General features: G+C 37.1%; 2 protein-coding genes across 6 annotated transcripts in view; both read right to left on the bottom strand.

Moving 5' to 3' along the window:
• The window catches only part of LOC106937389 (tripartite motif-containing protein 54-like), a 10,749-nt gene extending 2,906 nt beyond the window's left edge, over positions 1–7,843 (bottom strand). Inside the window, exons 1-10 of one of the 4 annotated variants that reach the window (XM_015018853.1) lie at positions 7,687–7,843; positions 6,534–6,728; positions 5,099–5,271; positions 3,738–3,918; positions 3,573–3,668; positions 2,681–2,758; positions 1,801–1,956; positions 1,615–1,637; positions 1,391–1,515; positions 457–872 (exon numbers count right to left, since the gene is read on the bottom strand). In XM_015018853.1, coding sequence (XP_014874339.1) covers positions 457–872; positions 1,391–1,515; positions 1,615–1,637; positions 1,801–1,956; positions 2,681–2,758; positions 3,573–3,668; positions 3,738–3,918; positions 5,099–5,271; positions 6,534–6,716 — 1,431 coding nt within the window. In that variant the 5' untranslated portion in view covers positions 6,717–6,728; positions 7,687–7,843. Of the gene's footprint in view, positions 1–456; positions 873–1,390; positions 1,516–1,614; positions 1,638–1,800; positions 1,957–2,680; positions 2,759–3,572; positions 3,669–3,737; positions 3,919–5,098; positions 5,272–6,533; positions 6,729–7,657 lie in introns of all 4 variants that reach the window. The other 3 variants (XM_015018852.1, XM_015018854.1, XM_015018851.1) reach the window with 3 other exon arrangements.
• LOC106937392 (dnaJ homolog subfamily C member 5-like) overlaps positions 1–20,787 on the bottom strand; it is a 27,269-nt gene extending 6,482 nt beyond the window's left edge. Inside the window, exons 1-5 of one of the 2 annotated variants that reach the window (XM_015018871.1) lie at positions 20,580–20,787; positions 14,433–14,583; positions 13,214–13,427; positions 12,402–12,573; positions 11,713–11,837 (exon numbers count right to left, since the gene is read on the bottom strand). In XM_015018871.1, the coding sequence (XP_014874357.1) occupies positions 11,740–11,837; positions 12,402–12,573; positions 13,214–13,427; positions 14,433–14,539 (591 nt within the window). In that variant the 5' untranslated portion in view covers positions 14,540–14,583; positions 20,580–20,787 and the 3' untranslated portion in view covers positions 11,713–11,739. Of the gene's footprint in view, positions 1–9,664; positions 11,838–12,401; positions 12,574–13,213; positions 13,428–14,432; positions 14,584–20,579 lie in introns of those variants that run through there. The other variant, XM_015018870.1, reaches the window with a different exon arrangement.
• Between the last annotated feature and the right edge of the window lie 54 nt (positions 20,788–20,841).

The following is a 20,841-nucleotide window of genomic DNA, read 5'->3' on the forward strand; positions in this document are numbered from 1 at the left end:
AGTGAAGCTAAAACTGCTGCTTGAGTATTTCTGGCCAGAACAGATTTCTTTCTTTCACCTTAAGTTCAAAATGCTTGTATTTTTATACATTTTTGGCTTTTTTTCAGTTGTTTTTCTTTTACATCACACGAGTCACATGATCAACAACAGGATGTTACTACTGGAGGAAACGACAAAGACGACAACAGGAAGTAGTAGGAGGATGATGGTGCGGCGTGTTTTTTATTCAACAAACTTCACTTGTGATTTTGATTCTGTTTCTAATTTAGTTTAAAAAAAACACAATTGGAGAATTATGTTTTTTTGACATTAGTGGAATATTGGCAAAGTTTTGAAAACATTTGGAAACACAGCCACTGTTCAACGGACCTCTGACTGAAGGAGCTACACCAGGACGGGTGCGGTTCGGGCCAGTTCTATAACAGAATAATACCAGAACCGGACCTGACTCCCTACCTGCTGAGTGTTCATCCCCTCCTGGTCTTTCCTGAAGCTTTCCTCTCTCACAGGCTGCCGTGCCTCGGCCCCAACCCGCTCCACCTTTCTCTCCACCCTAACCTGACCCGGTCCAACGTCACCGGAACTTGGACCATCGGTTTCCGGCTGCAAATGTTCTCCAGCAGACTCTAAAGAACCGGCCGCCGGGCCAGGAGCTGCAGGCTCTGGGTCAACTGCCAGTTCATCAAGCTGTAATGGTTCCACTGGTGGAGAGATGGGAGGTGGAAGTGGTTCTTCAGCCGGTTCTCCCAAAGCATGATGGTCCGGGATTAACGGCTCCTGACATAGTTCTGGTTCTGTGTTCTGAATTAAAGGTCCTTTGGGTTCTTCTGGATCTGGACTGACTTCTGGTTCTTCACAAATGTCTTCTACAACTAGAGAAAACATACAATAATCAGTGGTTCTTTGAATACATCTCTATTAAATCCTAATGTTATTTGGTGAAGTTCCTTGTGACTTGTGAAGTGCTGACGGAGTCTGTAGATTAAAAATTTGAGCTGTACATGCTAACAGCTACAGTTTTTGTTCATGAACAAGCTAACAAACGTTAGCTGTACATGCTAACAGCTTCATGCTTTGCTCAGCTTGGTTGTTCTTTCAGTGTCCAGAGTAGAGAAACAGAATAAAATATCAGTAAATATTTATTATTGGCCATTACAGAAATATTAACATGGGATACTAATATGAGCAAGTAATATTTTTAAAAGAGTTTTTTAAGTATGTTTTTGAAGATGAAATATATTTTAATGCAATTAACTATCATATTTCTCCTTGGTTTTATCAATTTCTAAATTTAATTTACCTAATTTTGCTCCCAAAGAAAAATCTTGTTATTCTTACACTCAGAAAAGAAGTTTTCTTTTTGTCCTTCCCCTTTTGTTTTCTTGCTCACCTTTGTCAAAGTCAATGCTCCTCAGCATTTCTTCCTGTTTCCTAAAATTAAATCTGTAGAGACTCAGACTGTCATAGCCTGGCTTCAGAGTCTCGGATGGACTGGCGCTGGATGCTGCAATCACTCTGCAGAGGAAGAGGAAGATGAAGAGGAGAAGAAAGGAAATAGCATGTACAGAGGGAAAAAATAACGAGGTGAAGCTTTCTTTTGTTTCTAATACTTACTTAGAGATCAATTCTTTTGAATTCTAAGAATAGGATGAAAACAATAAAAGAAATTAGAGAAAATATGTGTAATAATTCAGATTAATCATGACAAGAACAGAAAAAAATGCTATATAATACTCTGAAAAAAACATTTTCAACGGTGACAGTCTTTCTTACATGAAAAGCCGGTTTCACCTGACCCACCTGAACAAACGCAGCCATATCCAGCTCCTCCATGCTGCTCTCCACGCTTGACAACAGCTTCCTGTTGGCCTCCATGCTATCGCCATAGCAACGCATCAGCATCTGGGTGTGGTTTACCTTCTCGTCTTCTTCAGAGCTCATTTGTTGTGTCATAGCCTTCAGGAATCATAAGAATCAAAGAAGAAGAAGAAACATTTATTTCATTTAAATTAAAGCACAAACAGTTTCACTGCAAAAAACACAAAACCTTACAGAGTATTTTTGGTCTCGTGTCTAGTACAAATATCTTAATACTCTTGAAATAATACAAAATTAACACAGAAGCAACTTTTCAGCGAGATCCATAAGCTTGTTTTAAGTCAATAATTCCTTAATGCTGATGAAAAAAGAACTAGTTCCATTGGCAGATTTACTTACAGCATCAAACTGGCCCTGCACCGTTGCCTAGCAACACCTACCTAGCCCAGCCCGTTACCTAGCAACCCAGTTCTGCCTCCATTAGTTCAATTAACTTGTAGCAAGGAGCAAAACATCTTGTTACAAGTGAAATAATCTGCCAGTTAAACTAGTTCATTTCCATCCATTTTGACGAAGTATTGGCTGAAAGCGAGCTCCTCTCTCTTGATGAAAACTTACTTATGTTAGTTTGAAGTGCACTAACATATTTGCACTAGAAACTAGGCCAAAATTACTTGGTAAGATTTTGTGTTTTTGCACTGTAAGGACAAAATTACTCATAGATATTTAGAGTATGTATTGATATAAAATAATTGTCAGCCAGTGAGTGTTTTGTAATGATAAATATAGGTGGCGCTAACACAGAAACAAATGTTAAGTTGCATAAAAGTGATGATAATCAGATAAAAACACCAATTCTGACCTTCCGTCTTTCCTCCAGGATGGAAAACATGCTGCTGAACTTGTCACACACGTTCTGTTTCTGGGTCTTGTAGCTCTCCTGTACACAATTAAAATATAAATCTGGGAATTAAAGGACATTTCATACTATCCTTTATTAAAAGTACAATAAGTTTGTTAGTTTTTATCGAATCTAAGTGTGTTTTCACATCTGATAGTCCAGTAGATCTGATTTGACTGGGAACCAAAACTGAAATATTTGTTACATTTCCTGAGTCAAACCAACCAAACCGTTTGAGAAACATGTTCCCCTCTTTGCCTGTGGGGGCGCTGCAGCAAACATCACTGAAGGAAACGGCACAAAAACCTCTGAAGAAGATGCTGAGCGTGACTTCCTTCTTCACAAATTGTAAATAAAAATGGAGTGGCGTCAGATTTTAGCAGTTGGAGGATTTCTCTTTTGTCTTGAAAATTTTGAAAAGTTGAACATTTTCAAAAATTTGCTAGAGAAAACTCAGAAATGTCCAACTTTTGGAATTTTTCTCAGTTTCAAAAGTTGAAAATTTGCCACTTTTGAAAATTTCTATGTTAGGGGTTTTTTCCAAGGAAATTCGTGAGATTAATCTCAAAACTTTTGAATTTTTCCAAGCATTTTTTAAACTTTTGAAACTCCGAAAAAAATCTGTTTTTTCATAAATATTTCTGAGATTATTCTCAAAATTTCAGGGATTTTAGGCAGACTCCTCCATTGTTTCTCCTACCTGCAATTGCCCTAATACACTGTGGTAGTTTAGAGTTGCCTTTGATAATAATAACTGGAACATGAATCAACATATTTGATGATGGCGTTTGACAGAATGTGAAGTTTCTTGCTTGTTTTATGATGTCTTTATGATGTAAAGCACTTTGAATACCTCCACAGCTCTACAGGTGTCTTCTATGTCACTGACCAGAGCCTGAACTCTGTCTCTAAACTCCCCAAGAGAACTGATGCCTTCGCTGAGCTCATCCTGTAAAACAAAACATTTATTTTAACGACGTGGAGCTTGAAGCGCGTCTAATATGGTGGCTTGGTTCACCTTCTTCTGCTGGTGGACGTCCGTCAGAGGAGCCACCTGGCAGTTCTGATGCGCCCCAAAGACTTTACAGAAAGAGCAGGTGGGAAGCTGGCAGGTGAGGCAGTAGATGTTCAATTTTTCACCTTCATGATCAGAGCAGGTCGCCTCAGCAGGAGGAAGAGGAGGAGGAAGAGGAGGCGGGCTGGAGAGGAAGATACAACACGTCTTCATTCAGGCACTTTCCTTAATAGGCTGCGTTCACACTGCAACGGAAACCACAGGCGGGTAGAAACCCAAACATTTTACTAAAGTAAAAGAAAAAAGTATTTGGTTAAAAGTCTGCTCGTGTACTGAGGAACTGATTAAATGATCAATCATTCAATATTTAAAAATTATATAATCAGATGGACCAAAATATAAGGTTACGTGGAAATTCTGGTATTTTAAGGTCCAAAATTCATAAAAATAACAACAAAAAAATCAGTTGAAATTTATATATATTTTTTCCAAATCAGTTTCTTTCAATAAAAAACTTGTGAAACTTAAACAAAACAAACAAACAAAAACTGCAGATGTGAGTCTGTGTCTGAAGTTTTGGTTAAAACATGTTTGCGTTTCATTCAGTGGGTAGAGAATCCAGACATTTTACTCCAGTAAGAGCAGAAATACTTCATGATAAAATTACTAAAGTTAAAGTAAAGTACATTGTAGTAAAAATTCACCTAAAAGTAAATTTTTTTTCAAAACAATTTACTCAAGTAAATGTAGCTAGTTGCTACCCAGCTCTTACTAAATCTGATTTTTTGTTCTTTTGTCTTAATGCGACATGTATATGATCTTTTCATGACAGTCTGAACAACACAGATCAGATTTTTTCGAACGGGTCCCAGGCTGCTTTTTATCCGATACATATCCGATCTTTTCAAATGTGACCTGAGTCTGTACGGCCAGGCCTCCGTCAGCCTATCTAACGTCATTGATACTCGACATACGTCACTAATCTGCGTCCTGATAAGCGCTAGCGGGAAGAAAAACAACAACCATGGCGGAGAGGATTGAGTTGCTGCCTCCGGTCGGAAAACAATTTCAAAATCGTAAGACATGCTGCACCATTAGCATCTATGTTTACTTCCGCAAACACGGAGCATTTCTTCTTTTTTTTATGGCGGCTGGCAAAACAGTGAGCACGCTCTGTGAGTGACGTTATTGCGCCCTCTACTGCGCATGCGGACCACTTTCAGACTGTTTGCAGATCACACGGGGATCACATACAAGTCGCATATATTTGGCAGTAAGAATGACCACGCAAAAGAAAAAAAACATCGGATATGTGTCACGTAGCCCAGAGTTTTTTGCTGTTATTTTTAGTGGATTCCCTCCACCTTGGTATTTGGTTGAGCTCCTGTTTGTAGATATCGATGATGTTTTCGACCAGCAGATTCCTCTGCAGGCCGTAGACGCCGTGGCGATCCAGCACCACGTCGTGTCTGCAGGTCGGACAGCGGAAACGGCCGCTGTTCACAAGCATCGTGGTTCTGGCGTGGAACAAAGATGGCTGCACATAGAAAACAAAAGTAAATAAATAAAATGATGCTGAAATGTTTGGTCAAGAAATTAATACAGGCTGCTGTTTGTAAAACTTAATAATTGGGGTTATTTCGCCGATTGTTGGAAAAAACTAATTAATAAATGACACCATTTCAAACTATTTAGTTAGCTTCATACTAAGCTTAACAAATAAGCTCAGGGCTACTTAGCTGGGAGCTAAATATGAAGCTCAAAACTAATTATTTAGTAAGCAAGCTGTTAACTAAATGTTTAGCTAGTAACTAAATATTTAATTAGCAAGCTAAATAGTTAGTCTACTCACTAAATATTTAGTTAAACTAAAGTCCCAAACTACATATTTAGTTCACAAAATAAATTCAGAGTTGCTTACTTCATAGCTAAATATTTAATTAGCAAGGTAAATATTTTGTTTCAAACTAAACATTTAGTTTAAAAACTAATTAGATTGGAGTTAACTATTTATTTTACCAACTAAATAATCCCCTTGTAATTGAATATTTAGGTTACAAACTAAGTAATACGTATAGTTTAACATTTATTTACAGACTAAATAGTTAATTTATAATTAAATATTTAGCTTTGTAACTATGTACTCAGTTTACAAACTAAACTCTTAGTTTAAAATTAAGGGTTTAGTTCGAATCACTGTGTTTACTTCTGTTTCCAATAAGTTTGAAGGAAGATTTTAATCCAGTTTACTAACTAAATACTTAGTCTGGAATTAAATATCTACGAACAAAACTAAGAAAAATAAGTCTGTCATTAAATATTTAGTTTACAAATGAAGTAATTAGTGATATTTTGTTAAAAACATAATTTAATCAGAGTTAAATGCCTAGCTTTCAAACTATATATAAACTGACTTCTTCTGCTTCCAATAAGTTTCAAGAGACACTTGAAAGTTCAGAAACTAAATATTTAGTTTGTAAACTGCATATTTAGTGTTTTAATTAAATATTAAGATTGAAACTGCGACAAATTTGACTGAAAAACTAACTTGTTTTCTTTCTTCGCCTGTTTTGCAGTAAACATTGAGGTTGGATTCATTTTGGGTTCCAGTAATTCACATAGTCGGAACAACAGCGGCTCATCCAGGTGACGGCAGCTGGTTCTCCTGCTGCCATCACACCAGTTCATACCAGTTAACCACCATCATGTCCCAGTTTAGACTCAGATAATCCAAACACACCCTGAATGTGTGTGTGTGTTATTCCTGCTATGCGGCGCTGAAACAGCGGCGTGTCTGACCTGATAAAGCTCGTTGGCGCATTTCCTGCACAGGTTGTGTTGGCACGGCAGGATGACGACCGGCTTGCTGAAGATGTCGGCGCAGATCGGACACATCAGCTGCTTCTCCAGCGCCGCCAGCGCCGCCTCGCGCTCCGCGCCCTGGCTGCTCTGCAGGCAGCTCAGGTCGGCCGACAGAGACATGGCAACCGGCTGCTGAGGGCAGGAAGTTCAGCTTATTGGTCGTCAATCAGAGCAGCACATGAAGAATCTACCAAACCTTCTCTCTTTTGGTTGATTTGCAGAAATGCTCTCTGAGAAGTCAGTAAAATTACACAAAAAAAATTACACAATATCACCATGTTCATTAATTTATTAACATCACAGTTTCAAACTAAATATTTAGTTTACAAACTAAATATTTTGCTACGATTTAAATATTTACATACAAATATTTAGTTAGGAATCTAAGGTTAATATTTAGTTAATAAAATATTTAGAATACCAACTAAATATTTAGTTAGCAAACTATATATTCAGTTTACAAACTAAGTATTTAGCTACAAACTAAATAGATATCAAGTTACATAATTAGTTTGAAGCTAAATATCCAATTTAAAGCTAAACATTTAGTTAGCAAGTTAAATATTTAGTTTCAAGCTCAATATTTAACAAGGTATATATTTAGTTTAGCAACTAAATATTTTAATTTCTAGTTAAATATTTAGCTTGAACTGGTGAATTTATAAATAACATGACTTGAATTTTCTTATAAAGCTAAATAACCTAAATTGTTGCTGTTAGTTTTCGTAACACCGGGTTGTGTTCCTTACAGTTTGATAAAGTCAGAAGTTACATATTCAGTTACATAAATCAAACAGGATGAAAACATTAAAAGGAGAGAAAGGTGGGCCTACATTTTAACTTTTCATTCTTGTTTTTGTTGCACTTTTGCAAAAGCAGTTGGACTTTAAATAGCCGGCCGCCACCTAAAGGTGAAGCTCGACGGAGATCTTTTTGCTTCTGCAGGTTAGTGGGTCACTCTCAGTTGTGTTGCCGCCCAGAATAGACGGAGCAAAAGTTCAACGAAGGCCGGCGCCATCAGCGTGAAACCAGACGGAGAGAGAAATCTGCCCGGTTCCTACCTGAGCCCGGTTCTGAGCCCAGTTCCTACCTGAGCCCGGTTCTCTTCCTGGGTCCGGTTCTTCCTCACCGGTTCGTCCTCCTCTCCCTCCACAGCTTTGCTGCTCAGCCGCAGCCTGTTCAGGACCGCAGCAGCAGCAGAACCAGGATGCACACTGGGGTTCGGACTGGTGTGTGTTGGAGTCAGGTTTCAGCTCCACACACACACACACACACCCCCCCCATATGAGGAGACGGCTGGTATGTGGACAGATTAAGACCCTGCCATGCTGTGCTCCATCTTCTGTTACACCCTTAACGTCCTGCGAAAAGGTGCTAAATATGAATTATCATATTTGCCAAACCAAACGGCTGATTTTGCAATAAGTGAAACGTATTTTATGTTAAAGTTTTGCAGAAGAAATAACACTCTTCAAATTAATGCAAAAAATTAATTTTTCTAGTGTTGACATGAACAAAAGGGCAAACAGCGGCAGCATCAATAAAATAAAAGGAGTTAATTTCTGTCCAAAAGCTCAAATCTTTAGTCCAAGAAATGTTCAAAAAACCTGCTTCAAAAGTCAATTTGCTAGCAATTTTTTTTCTGGAAAATTTCTGAAGTTTTTCACTCCATCCATCATCCATCCATTTTCTAACACCCTTGTCCCTTAGTGGGGTTGGGAGGGCTGCTGGCGCTGATCTCCAGCTCACGTTCCAGGCGAGAGACTTTTCACTCTATGAAATTCACAAGTTTTTTCTAGAAAATTTCTGAGCTTAATCTCAAAATCTGAAATTTTTCTAGAAAATTTTTGACTTTTTTTTATCTCAGAAAATTGCAGAATCTTTAGAACAAATTTCTGGAATTAGTCTCCACATTTCTTTCCCTTTTATTTATAGTCATTAATAAAACACACAGTGAGAAATTCAAGCATCAGAGCTGTTTATTTTCCAACAGAACATCAGACACTTCATGTATTTTCCCCATACATCTCCGGCCGACAGGTAAAAACACGAGTCCATGCTAAAAACAGAAAAGCCTCCACCTATCTACAGGCTGCGCTGTGTATGTACAGCAGGGCTAACACTCTAAACATCCGCTTCACACACCGGCTAAAAATCAAACGCCACAGAGAGAATAAATTAAACAAAAACGCTGCTGGATTATTTTCTGTCGATGTTTTGAACGATGAAGGTGTCAGGATTCGCTCCAGAGCAGCGAAACCTGCAGATTCTCTGAAACACTCGCAGATTTATGTGATTTTAGCAGAGCAGTTTCTCATGATATGCATGAATGCATGATGAGGAGGTGATGCGATGTACGGCGGCCTATTAGGGACATTATAGATATGAAAAAGGAAAAAGGAGGAAATTTCTGCCAAAAAACAAAAACAATTGTGAGAAAAAACCTTGGAAATATCTGAGTTTCTAAAGTAAATTTTTTTAAACATTTGTTTCAGTTTTTCATACCAAATTTGAGATTATTCACAAAATTTCAGAGTTTTTTCCAAAACAATTTCCAACATGTTTTTATTTCAACAAAATTTGAACTTAATCTCAAAATTTTTGTTTTATTCTAGTAAATTTTTGACTTCTCAAACTGAAATTTCCAAGTTTCTTTTAGCATTCCTGAAACTAATCTCAAAATGTATTTTTTTCTAGCAAATTTTAAACTTTTCAAACTGATAAATGTTTTATTTTTTTATTTTTTTTTTAAATTTTCGGATTAATCTGAAAATTTTGGGGATCTTTCGAGCAAATTGTTCAACTTTTCAAACACAGAAGTTAAAAAATAAATTCTCCAAAATTCCAGAGATTAATCTAAAAATGTAAATATTCTAGCAACTTTTTGACATTTCAAACTCTTTCAAAATTTCAGTTTTTTCCAGCAAATTTTTTGACTTTTCAGTTTTAAACTTTTTTTTTGCTAGAAAATTTCAGTTTTGTTTTTTTTGCAGAAATTTTCTCTTCTTTTTTTGTTTTTCTACTTATATTGCCCCTAACACGCTGCGGTAGCAGTGGGCTACAGAACAGAATCAAAGTGAAAAAACACCCGGTTTTATAAAATTGATTCGGTTTGCGTAAAGGTTTATGTAGGATAAATAAATCTCGCTTAATGAGATTGATTGTTGTAAACTGCTTTTCTACGAAAATACAATTAAATAAGACTTTGGATATCAGTATCATCCCTTCATGAACAACATAAACAAGGAAAACAAAAACAAGGAGAAAGCAAATACAGATGCAGACAAGAAAACAAACAAAAATACAGTAAAATCTACAGTAACTTTACACAACATGTACAGCATTTTTACCATTTCACAAAACAAAAACTAAAAAAACCGGGTCAAATCAGTGTATAAATTCACACCGATGGCCGCTAGAGGGCGCTTATTTACTGTTCTAGAGCTATTTTACAATAACAAAGAGGCCGGTTGAAACCAGCAGAGTTTCTGTGGCCTCTGTTTTCAACACTGAACAAGCCTTCATATGAGGAAGAAAAAGAAATGGAGAAGAGGAAGAATCGGCTGTGATCAAACAGAAAACCCAAATCAAAATGGTTCTTAAATCTGATGGGACAGACATAATCCCATCACTAAACTGGAAAGTTTCCATAATTTGTTTTTGTAGATTCAGGAAGAATAGTCTGGCATTCAAAGTAATGCTGGTGATTATACAGACATTAAATTATTATTAATTATTCAAATTAGGTGGAATAATTTCCCATCTTCAAAGAAAACCACTTTTTTAAATAAAACTGTTAAACGTTATTGCATAAAGTTAGATATTTCATCTCTATTAAAGTAGTTTTGTTAAGGGAAAAATTCAATTTTTACAGCTGATTTTGTTCTGATGGGTCATGGCTGATATAATTAAAGCTACTGGAACAAATGATTAATTTGCTACTGTCCCTATTCTTCCCCTAACTTCATACCTGAAAGTTTAAAAAACACGGAGCGCTCACGTCTACTTTCATCTGCAGGATGAGGTTGAAAAAGAGAGGAAGTGGAAAACTGGCAGGGATGTGAGTGTGTGTGTGTGTGTGTATGAGCTGCTGTTAGGGCTGGGTTGCATCTTTACACACAGTGGAGACAAATAAAATCTGAAGCTTTTCTCTGTTAAAATATCCCGATCTGCTGAGAAACATCAGAGCGGCTCGGAAACTAATGCTGGATTTCCTAAATATCCTTTCAGATCTGGCTTTTATTTAGTTTTAATTTAAAATTTAAATAAAAATGTCAGTTTTTCTGAGCACATTCTGTTAGTGTGAAGAAAATAAAAAGGTGCAGTTCAGAAAGGCTCCGTTAAAAATATTAAAGATTTAGTTAACATAATTTACTCAAATATAAAGTCCAGCATTTTAGAGCCAGAATGATTAATCGATAATTGAATATTCGTCAACTGAGTAATGGATTAATCGTTAGGAAGTATACAGTGTAACTGGAACAACAGCTGATGACCATGATTGGCTGACACAATTAATCAAATTAATCAATCGATTATAGCAATAATCTATTTTAGAAATCAACTAAGTGTTAAATGGAGCAACACCCTCTCCAGATTATGATGATAGCAAAGGCAATAAATCAAATTAATCACCATTAATCGATTATTGGATTAATGTAGTAATTGCTGAATCGCAGACAGACTCAAAAAAAGGCCAAGAGCTGAAAGAGCAACACACTCAAACGGTACAAAAACCCACAAACACGTGGTGCAGAAAATAAACGTTTTCAAAACGGCGTTGAGCAACTAGACACGGTCAACTTTTGGCAACTTTTAGGGTTGATTTGGCAAAATTTTGCCAGTCCATTTTTTAAATTATTCTATATTCCAAACAAGTTTATTAATTTCAACTGCAGTTTAATTTTTAGTGCCACAAAAATGTGATATTTTAACAGAGATTTGAACACAAAGCTCAAAGCAACACAACTGAAACAGCGGCAAAAGTTTGGCCAAAAAGCTTCAGCGTCTTTAGGAAGACGAGGGAGTGGGTTAAAGTTGGTGCAGCTAAATCCACCCGATACTGATGTGTAGGACAAATATTAATGATATCCCAGCCCTAGCAGCCTCTTTCTGCTGTGTGTGTGTGTGTGTGTGTGTGTGTCTAGTAGGAGTCGGTTTTGTAGCTTTGGTGCGCTTCAGAGGTGAGCTGGGTGGTTTCTGTGGCTGATGACGGCTGCATGACGATGGGATCGCTGCCGTCTAAAAGGAAAACAGAAACAAGAAAAACGTCAACGATTCAAAAAGAATCAGTTTATTGTTATTTGATTAATTTTTATGTTATTTTTTGTTGTTTATGTTGAATGTGGAAGAGCAGATGCAGCGAAATGCAACTAATGGAGAAAGAAAGAAGGAAAAAAATAAAAAGAAAGGAAGAAACAAGATAAAGAAAATGGAAAGGAAAAAGAGAAAGAAAAGAAAGCTTAGAGGAGGAGCTGCGCCTCAAAGGCGGGGCTAAATCCACCTAGCCATTTTACACAGCTGCATGGTTGCCATGGAGACTAAATAAAATAACCGAAACAACACTCCAGGTATAAAATGGATGTAAATGACAAATCCGGTGACGTAATTTGAGATACTTAGAAACAAATTCTGACTCGTGAAAATGTAATTGAAGATATCTTGAATTATTAACCTTACTAGTCAGAAACTAACTGCAGATATCTTAAATTACCATTCAGGACAGATGTCCAGAATGTGATCACGGACATTCAGAGGAAACAGATTTTATGGTAAGACGGCTTGCCGTAGCGTCCCGGTCCTCACCTCTCTCATCTGCAGTCATCTGGGCCTCCAGGTCCTCAGGGGACACGTAGAACTCGGGCTCCTGGTCCATTGGCGGCCGGGGTTTACATTTACCGCAGCAGCAGTTACAGCAGCAGCACAGGCAACAGCAGCAGTAGCAACCTGTTGCCAGGCAACAGAAGGCGAACAAAGCCTGGGGGGGCAAAGGTCACAACGTGAGAAATCACAACTTATGTCCATCCAAAGCGCTGTTTTTAAAGCCACAAACAAATACACAGAAAATCCCCAAAATAATCAGTCATTGAGCTGTTAGAAATAACAAATATTCATCACACTGAAACAATCCAAACAATTGTGTTAAAATAAATGACCTTTAAAGACTTAATTTGAGAAAAGAAAACAAATCTCAAAAAATGTTCTTGCTACGTTTTCTGACATTCAGCAAATATAAATAATTTTTGTAATTCTAACTGATCAAAAACAAGAAAAGTTTAGTTTGATTTAACTTCTGACAGAAAGGAAAAAAGTCTTTTTATTACCTGTAAATGATGCTTTCTAAATGTAGGCTTTTAATCAAGCGTTAAACTGCAATTCCTTACAAAACTGTGCAGTTTGAATATCAAGTACTTTTAAAGAGTTTCAAGCACTTCCCAAACCTTGAAACATCTAATAAAAATTCAAGCATTTTCAAGCACTTTCCAGACCATTTTCAAGGATTCAAAGCCTCCATACAAACCCTGGATATTGTGATTGGGAGGAAAGCGAGCAAAAGAGGCTGGAAAAGGGTTCAGGTTCTCTTCATCTACAATAAAAAACAAACTGCAGTGGGTCACCTTGGCCCACCAGCTGGACAGAACGAAGTAGGTGTTGACGTTCTCCTCTCCGAACTGCTCCGCCACGTAGAGGCCCAGGGAGCCGTACTTGTCGTAGATGTTCTTCTTGGTGGGATCCACCAGGATGGAGTGAGCGTTGTTTATTTCTTTAAACTTTTCAGCCGCGTCCGGGTTGTCCGGGTTTTTGTCGGGGTGAAACTTCAGCGCCAGTTTTCTGCGAGTTAAAAAAATGAAGAAACACATCAGATTTCTGATTCAGGCTGCTTTCACACCTGATAGTTTGGTAGAATCAGTTTGATTGGTGACCAAATTTGTTACATTTTCAGCTGCTGCGGCTCGCTTTCCCACTGCACCAAGTCAAATGACACAAACCCAACCTGTTCCCCTCCTGGCCTGTGGGGGCGCTGCACCAAGAGGAAATGGCTGCACATAAAGGAAACGGCACAAAAATCTCGGAAGACACCAAGCGCAACTTTCTACAAAAATGGAGTCGCATCACATTTTAGCAGTTGTTCGATTTTCCTTGTCTTTGCTAATGATCATAGTCATTTCTCCTGCTAATGCTAGGCTAACGAGTTTGTTTTGCTTGTATTTACCCAGAAAGCCCTGCGGTCCACTTCCTGCTTTTGGAGCGGACTCTGGTCTACTTGGAGTTCACATATGGATTCAAACCAAACGCGAGTTCACTTCAACCGAACCCAAACCGAGGTTTGTCGGCGGACTGGAGTTTGCTTCTTTTGGCTCGGTTGTGCATTCTCACCTCCATAAAAGAACCAGACTTTCTACACAAACGGACTGGTACCAAAGGATCCTTCACTATTGGCACCTTTATCCCAAACTAGATAAATTATTTTTGTTTTGTTTGGCACTTTAACCAGACCTAGGAACAAGATTCTCACTTTTTATTCATGGCAGAATTGGAAGGAGGCCTAACTGGGTCCGGATGCTCCAGTATTGGTACCAAACATGCCTTCTCCTCTCCTTAATCTTGAATTTAATAAGAATCCCTATGATGTCTCAGGGTTAGTTGCACCACTTCACATGAGTAATGTTCTCCTGTTTGTTTCTGAAATCCCTCTCATAGTCTCCTAATGATGGGACAAAAGGCTGGATGACGTTTAGAAAGCCTGTCTTACAGCTCCCTGCCTCCCTCTAGTGGTAGAAAACATCACAGCAACAGAGGGATTTCCTTCCCCTGTTCGTTGACATTATTGCACACCTGTAACATTTCTTGATGTCCTCTGTTGTGGCGTTCTTGTCGATTCCGAGGACAACGTAGAGTGATTCTCCTGAAGTGGACAGAGTCCTCTGCCGCTGGTGGTCCATGGCCGCTCTGCTGCTCTCTTCTTCCCTTCTCACTCAGCTTCTCCCTTGAATAGGCAAAAACAAACAGTGGAGGACACATTTCATTTAAAAAATCATATTAAAATATTGAAGGCTGCTGCAGACAACTACAGAATAGCAGCATGCAACCCACCCTGATTTATCCTGCAGTTCAGCAATGAATAAACAGCAGAAATATTGATTACTTTGACGATTAATAGGATGGAAAGATCTGCATATTCTTCACCTCAGGCTTTATTAATACAATATTAGAAATATATTAAAAGATACAAATAAACAATTAAATTCCTTTTCTAATGAAGAAAGTAAATGTATTATTGCCTAAAACTCAACAACAGCGTTACGTTAGTGAACACTTGCTTATTTGTACCAAAAGATGCAAAATACCTCAAACATCAACATCTGAAAAGACTTATGAATAATTAATCTAATTAATTGGATAACAAAAGGTGCGTAATACACTTTTTTTTTAAATTTTTTTTTTTACAGAATTTGAATGATTTGAATCTAACACTGCCACATGAGGAGTTCTGGGTAAAACATATTTACAAAGTTTTTCTTTTTCCATCTTAAATACAAAATGTCTTTATTTTCTTGAAAAGCTTTGGGTTACTGATCTCAGTGTGTTGTTCTCTAGCAAATGTTTCTTTTTTGAGTCTGTTCACTCCAGTTAATCAATTACTACATTTGTAGATTATTATTTGTGATCATCTTTGAAAAGCAGAAGTGGAGCCTCCTGCACAATGGACAAGAATGCAGCAAGTGATTTCTGGATGGTAAGTGTTGAGAACGAAGGAGACGCTGCACAGACTTTTTTAGAAACTCTTCTAATGGTAAAGCGTCTCCTTTCAGCGCTGAAAGTTAATAAAATAAGTAAAGTCTGAATGCTTTTCTTGGCTGATTTTATGCTCCGTGTGTCAATACAAATTATGATTCATCGATTGAGATCCTCGTTCTCAACATAAGTCAACAACAAAACACTTGTCTTTTCCAGCAGCCATTGTTTGGCGCATAAATCCAGTTGACCCAACATTCTGGAGTTCTGCTGGGGTTGCTAGACAATGGCAGGATTTTTTTTGGAAACAGCTCATTTCCAGACAATGAAAGAAACATTAACTTAGTGCCAAAAGAACAGCTGGGTGTTTTTTTTTTAAGTTCTTAGTCTTTAGAAGCTGTTGAGACCCAAAAATGTGCAAAATGTGAATTTTATATAAAAATGTCCCCTTTAAAACAAAGAAAAATCTGAAGAAAAACCAAAACCTGTATTCAGACGGAGTCAGAGAGAACTGAACAAGAACCAGCCATCCTCTGAGGAGTCCGTCGTGACGCCATATGGTCAGTACTGAATTGGCCGCCATGCACTTCTTGTGTTACTTCTGGAGATTAACCAGAAGTAACACAATTCTCCGCCCTTCCTTGGCCAGGATTACCCAATGAGGACAATTCATCAGGAGCGGCGGGATTACCGGCACACTGACACCGTTCTGGTGTGTGTGAACGATCACGTCTGACCCGTTCAGGACGCTTCACACAGCGGCCAATCACATTTCACCTGGCCAACGTTTGTCTGTAACTGGGAGACTTTCTACAAACTTTTTACGTCTTAACGCAACTCATTTTCACAGACGGATTAAAATAAAGAAATAAGGGAAACATGTACGTCTGTTTGAATAAACGGGGAGGTTAAAAAGGTTCAAGTTTGGTTCAGTACGGTTGGATTTGAGATGGACAAACTCCTCTGTCTGGGATGATAAATCAATTAATTGCAATAATAAATTAAAACTACCTCATTAATTCCCTTTTGTCTGATTTATCGTTTCTCTTTTCCTACCAAAAGCTGAATGGTAAAAGTCTTCAGTCTGGTGCTTTGGTCTCAAATAATCTACTTCATAATTCATTTTGTTTGTTGTTTCTCTTGTTTTGTTTATTTATTTTGGATGTTTAAAACGTCTTCCAGGTCCAGTGTTAAATGTTCATTAGAATTTAAAGTTTATTTAGAATCAGCAAAGAGACCTCATTGTTATAACCGACATAAAGTAAACACAGCTGCTGTAAACACACAGCAAACTAAACGCCCGCTCTGATTCTGAGCTCCAACTGATCCGTTTGAACCGCAGCTCAAACTGAAAACCAGCATAAAACTGAGGACTGAAGTGTTTTGAAATGCAGAATCAACACAGATAAAAAAATAGTTGGGTTCCTATCCAAACTCATCTAACCTCAGTTTCTGCTTTCAACTGAAGATGACGCAGAATGACTTTCTGTTTGGCTCCTCAGAGATAACAACGAAAAAACGCTGCTACAAAATGATGCAATCAGCAACGATCCATTAGTTTAAAGCAGCACTGAATAGTAAATCAATAATATCATGATAAACACATGATCAATTTCAATAGGTCATACATCTAATGGAATATCCAATATCTTCACCTTCCTAAAGTTATGGCCTAAGTCATTTATTGCTCACAGGGCATTAAAGTCTGGTTAACTCAACTGACTCACTCGTTCTTCGGTTACCTAGCAACGACCTGCTGGGTAACTCCTGGTTACCTAGCAACAGGTTGCTGAATAACTTTTTTTGTTGTTTTGCCACTGAGCCTCATAACAGCTTAAAAATAAAATACAACATGGAGTGAAAACAGGATAAAACAGAACACAGGAAAGGTCACACCACTAGTTTGATAGAATTTCAGGTATTTAAAACAAAAGGCTAATCAATAATTATCAATAATAATATGTCCAAAGTGCAGCCTTTGAATTCATTTTGGTGACCAATAATTTAAGAATGGCACGAATTTAGCCATAAACATTTTTGTAAATTTTTTTAGGATAAAATTTTCCGTGGTAAGTTTATTAGAGATGCACAGATATGAAAATTTGGGCCAATATTAATTTTGCTGTTAATGCCAATATTGATATTTATCGATATTATAAATATTTCTCTGCACATCTCCACACCTTTGAAAAAAAAAAAAAAACCTGACCAGAAACAGACAGCAACAAGATGAAAACAATTATCAGTTGGTCATATTAGCCCAGTTTCACTTATCGGACAGATATAGATATGTTAAAAAATTACTAACATCGGCAGACACCGATGGTAGTGCCGATATATTGTGCATCTCTAAAGTTTATATCTTCTTAAGCGGAAAATGTTAAGTAAAACACAAAGAATTTTTCCTTAGTTAGGCCTTATTTTTATATTTAATAAGTTGTGCCACTGCCATTCAAACGCAGACTTTGGTAGACCCATCCATTTCACTTGGCTAAACAGCAAAGGTTGTAGAAGAAAATCTCAAAGGTAAATAAGTGTATACATTTATGTGAACGTTGTATTTATTGTTTTGTAATTATATTTTTGTGTTGTTAATTGGGGAATAAATACTTTCAGTTTGGGTATTTTGGTCACCACTGGCTTAACATATTATTAATCAGTCATTACTTAAGTAAACTGGTGATTACATTTGAAGCAAAACTAATTTAATTTAAAAGTTCTAATTAATTTAAAATTAAGAGTGCCAGCAAAGCACTTCGTGTTTCACACAGAGATTCATCCTCCGTTGGCTATAAACGGCCAGTCCAATTCATTAGCGGATGGTGAATCGGCACTCTGTCAGCATTCACTCGTTGGTTTTCTTAATGGATGCAGACACGCCAACAGCGCAGCACAAAGGAGGAATGATCTCTACTAAAGCAACCTGGATCGACTGCATATGGATTTACCTTCGTAACCTATTATTCAGAAGACCGCAGGGGAATTTTACTGAGTTAATTTTTAGATCCATGTAAGATCAGCTCAAAGTTTACAGACTTTTAGGATTCTATGTTAGAGGTTTTTTTGTACTTATTGGAGTGTAATAGTATAAATTTTATACTATTATGCTTCTTTTAGGTTTGTGTCATTGAGGTTCTGAATTGTTGTGAGATTTTATTGCTCCTGATTCTTTATATTACCAATATTTGTGCAGTTTTGTTTTATAAATGGCTGTAAAACTAAAATGAACTATTAGAGCAACTATTTAGAGCTGCTCTTGGTTTCCTTCTGTCTTTTATTGCAGCATTTACAATGTCAAGTTACAGTTTTTATTGCTGACAGTCGGAAGCTGTTAAACCTCACCCAGGTTCATGTCAGCTGCATGTGACTGAGTGGCTTTAACTTTCAGTTTTCACACTCTGGTGATACTTCCTTCAGATCCTACTGGGATATAAACCATTTTCTAACTAGCTGAGGCCATATTTGTACATATGATTTTTGCTTTTTTCTAATGAATTACAAGTTGCAACTAAAGAAACATAATTGCACATTCATTTTGGACTTTAACATATTTAAAAGGAACTAGGGCTGAAACGATTAATCGGACTGATTGTGATTAATCAATTATTGTAACAATCATCTACTAAGTTAGTAAAGAAATAATCATTAATCCGAACACAGAACAACCATTTGCTAAAAGAACCGTACAGTCAGAGCAACAATTAAGCCAAAACTATAAAAATATTTACATTTTGCATTTAAGATGAAAAGACACTCTCTGTCTGTAAACACGTACTACCACACGTTCTATTTTTGTAAATAAATATCTGATGAAGCACTTATTGGTGTCCAATTTTTAATCAATTGATTAAAAAAAGTAACAGATTACACTGCACCCATTAGTTAAGGTAACAACGCCTCAGAATAGCAGAAAATGTTAATAATCAAGCAAAGGAACGTTATGCTATAATATTGTATGGAGTAAAAGGATTATTTTGTTATTAAAAAATTAACTGACTCATTTCTTCATTTGAAATTTTTAATGTATTTCTAAGACTTATGTGGTTACATTAAAAATAAGCAGAATGTCTCAATTTTTTTATCTGATTAATTGATTAATCGTCAGAATATTTGATAACTCAAATAATCGTTATCTGCTGCTCTAAAAGCAACTAATTGTTTAACTTCAATGTATTTAAAAAATACCTTTAATTAGGACTGTGGTTGGATGAAAAAGAATCCTAAAAAACAAACAATAAAATCTAAAAAACAAAATGTCAAACACTTCCGTTATTTATTCACATGTTCTTGTTCCTCTTAAAAGTGAAATCGAATATTAAAAAGGTGTTTTAAACTCACATACAGGGAAATTTGAACTGCAAGAACTGCACAAAAAATGTACCACAGGTTCCTTGATAGAATCAAATAGAAAATGAAGGGATTACAAGACAACATCTCCCTTGCCTAAACTCATCAAAGAGAACATGATGTTGGTTATATTTATAGATTCAAAATGGTGGGATGTTGCTTTGATGCATTTTATTAGTCACTTATTCCCATTTATGTCTGATTGGTGAATTTCCAGTGACTGCTACTGAGGGAATAAAGTGTATATTACATATAACTTACTTTTTTTTTTTAGCTAATCTGAATATCCTGGATAGCGAAATCTTTCAAAGATAGGAAAATATCTGCAAATCTAAATAAATAACCGGCTTTAAAAAAGTTTTTATTTTAATTCGTGAATTATTTCGATCACGATTCAAACATAATGCGTTAGAAACAAAGTCAGTGACGTCTCCTACTGCTCTGTAGCAGCTGAAAAGGCAAAACATAAAAATAAAAGCCATATTTATCCATCAGCCTAAATGCACCTGTCTCTCCTAACGTTTCAAACACAGACGTCAGCTGAGACATCAAAAGCGCAGAATGTAAATCCAGATTTATCTCCCAACTACTACAGGTTACTACAAGAACTAAACCTGTCATAGTGGAAGTAGCGGTATTCCGAATTGTAGTTATAACTTAACTGAGCAAAGATTTGAGAAGCGAACCAAAAACAGGTTGGTTCCGGAATCAAACTGTGGTTAAAGCGGATAATCTCCAAGCACCGCATCAAACGAAAGCAACCAGCATCCATGTTTGTTAACAGGGGTGTTTAGCTAGTCCATATCCTTGCCTACATTTAGCACTTTGCTCGCTAACTAATCCAAGGGCAGCAAAGCTGGCTAATGTTAGCCCCCTCGGCTAACTCTGTGCGTTTCTTACCTCTTTCTTTCCAACCGGAGTGATTTGGTTGTTGTTATTTTCCTTTTTGAACGAAGCCAACTTGGAGTTTTATTGTTCTCGCATCTCAGTTTTCGCTTCGCTCTCTGCCGCTAAAGCATTCCAAGACAAGGCAGCAGCAGAAAGTACCGCCGAGCTAACGGCTACACCGGGTGGGAGCGACCTGTCAGTCCGTGACAGCGATCCCTAGGAAAACTCCTCCCACATTATGGCAAGCCGTTAGCATCAACAATAATCCGTAAAT

The sequence above is a fragment of the Poecilia latipinna genome, unplaced genomic scaffold, assembly GCF_001443285.1.
Source record: "Poecilia latipinna isolate Pla-1442-1.1 unplaced genomic scaffold, P_latipinna-1.0 Scaffold2334, whole genome shotgun sequence".
Lineage (NCBI taxonomy): Eukaryota > Metazoa > Chordata > Actinopteri > Cyprinodontiformes > Poeciliidae > Poecilia > Poecilia latipinna.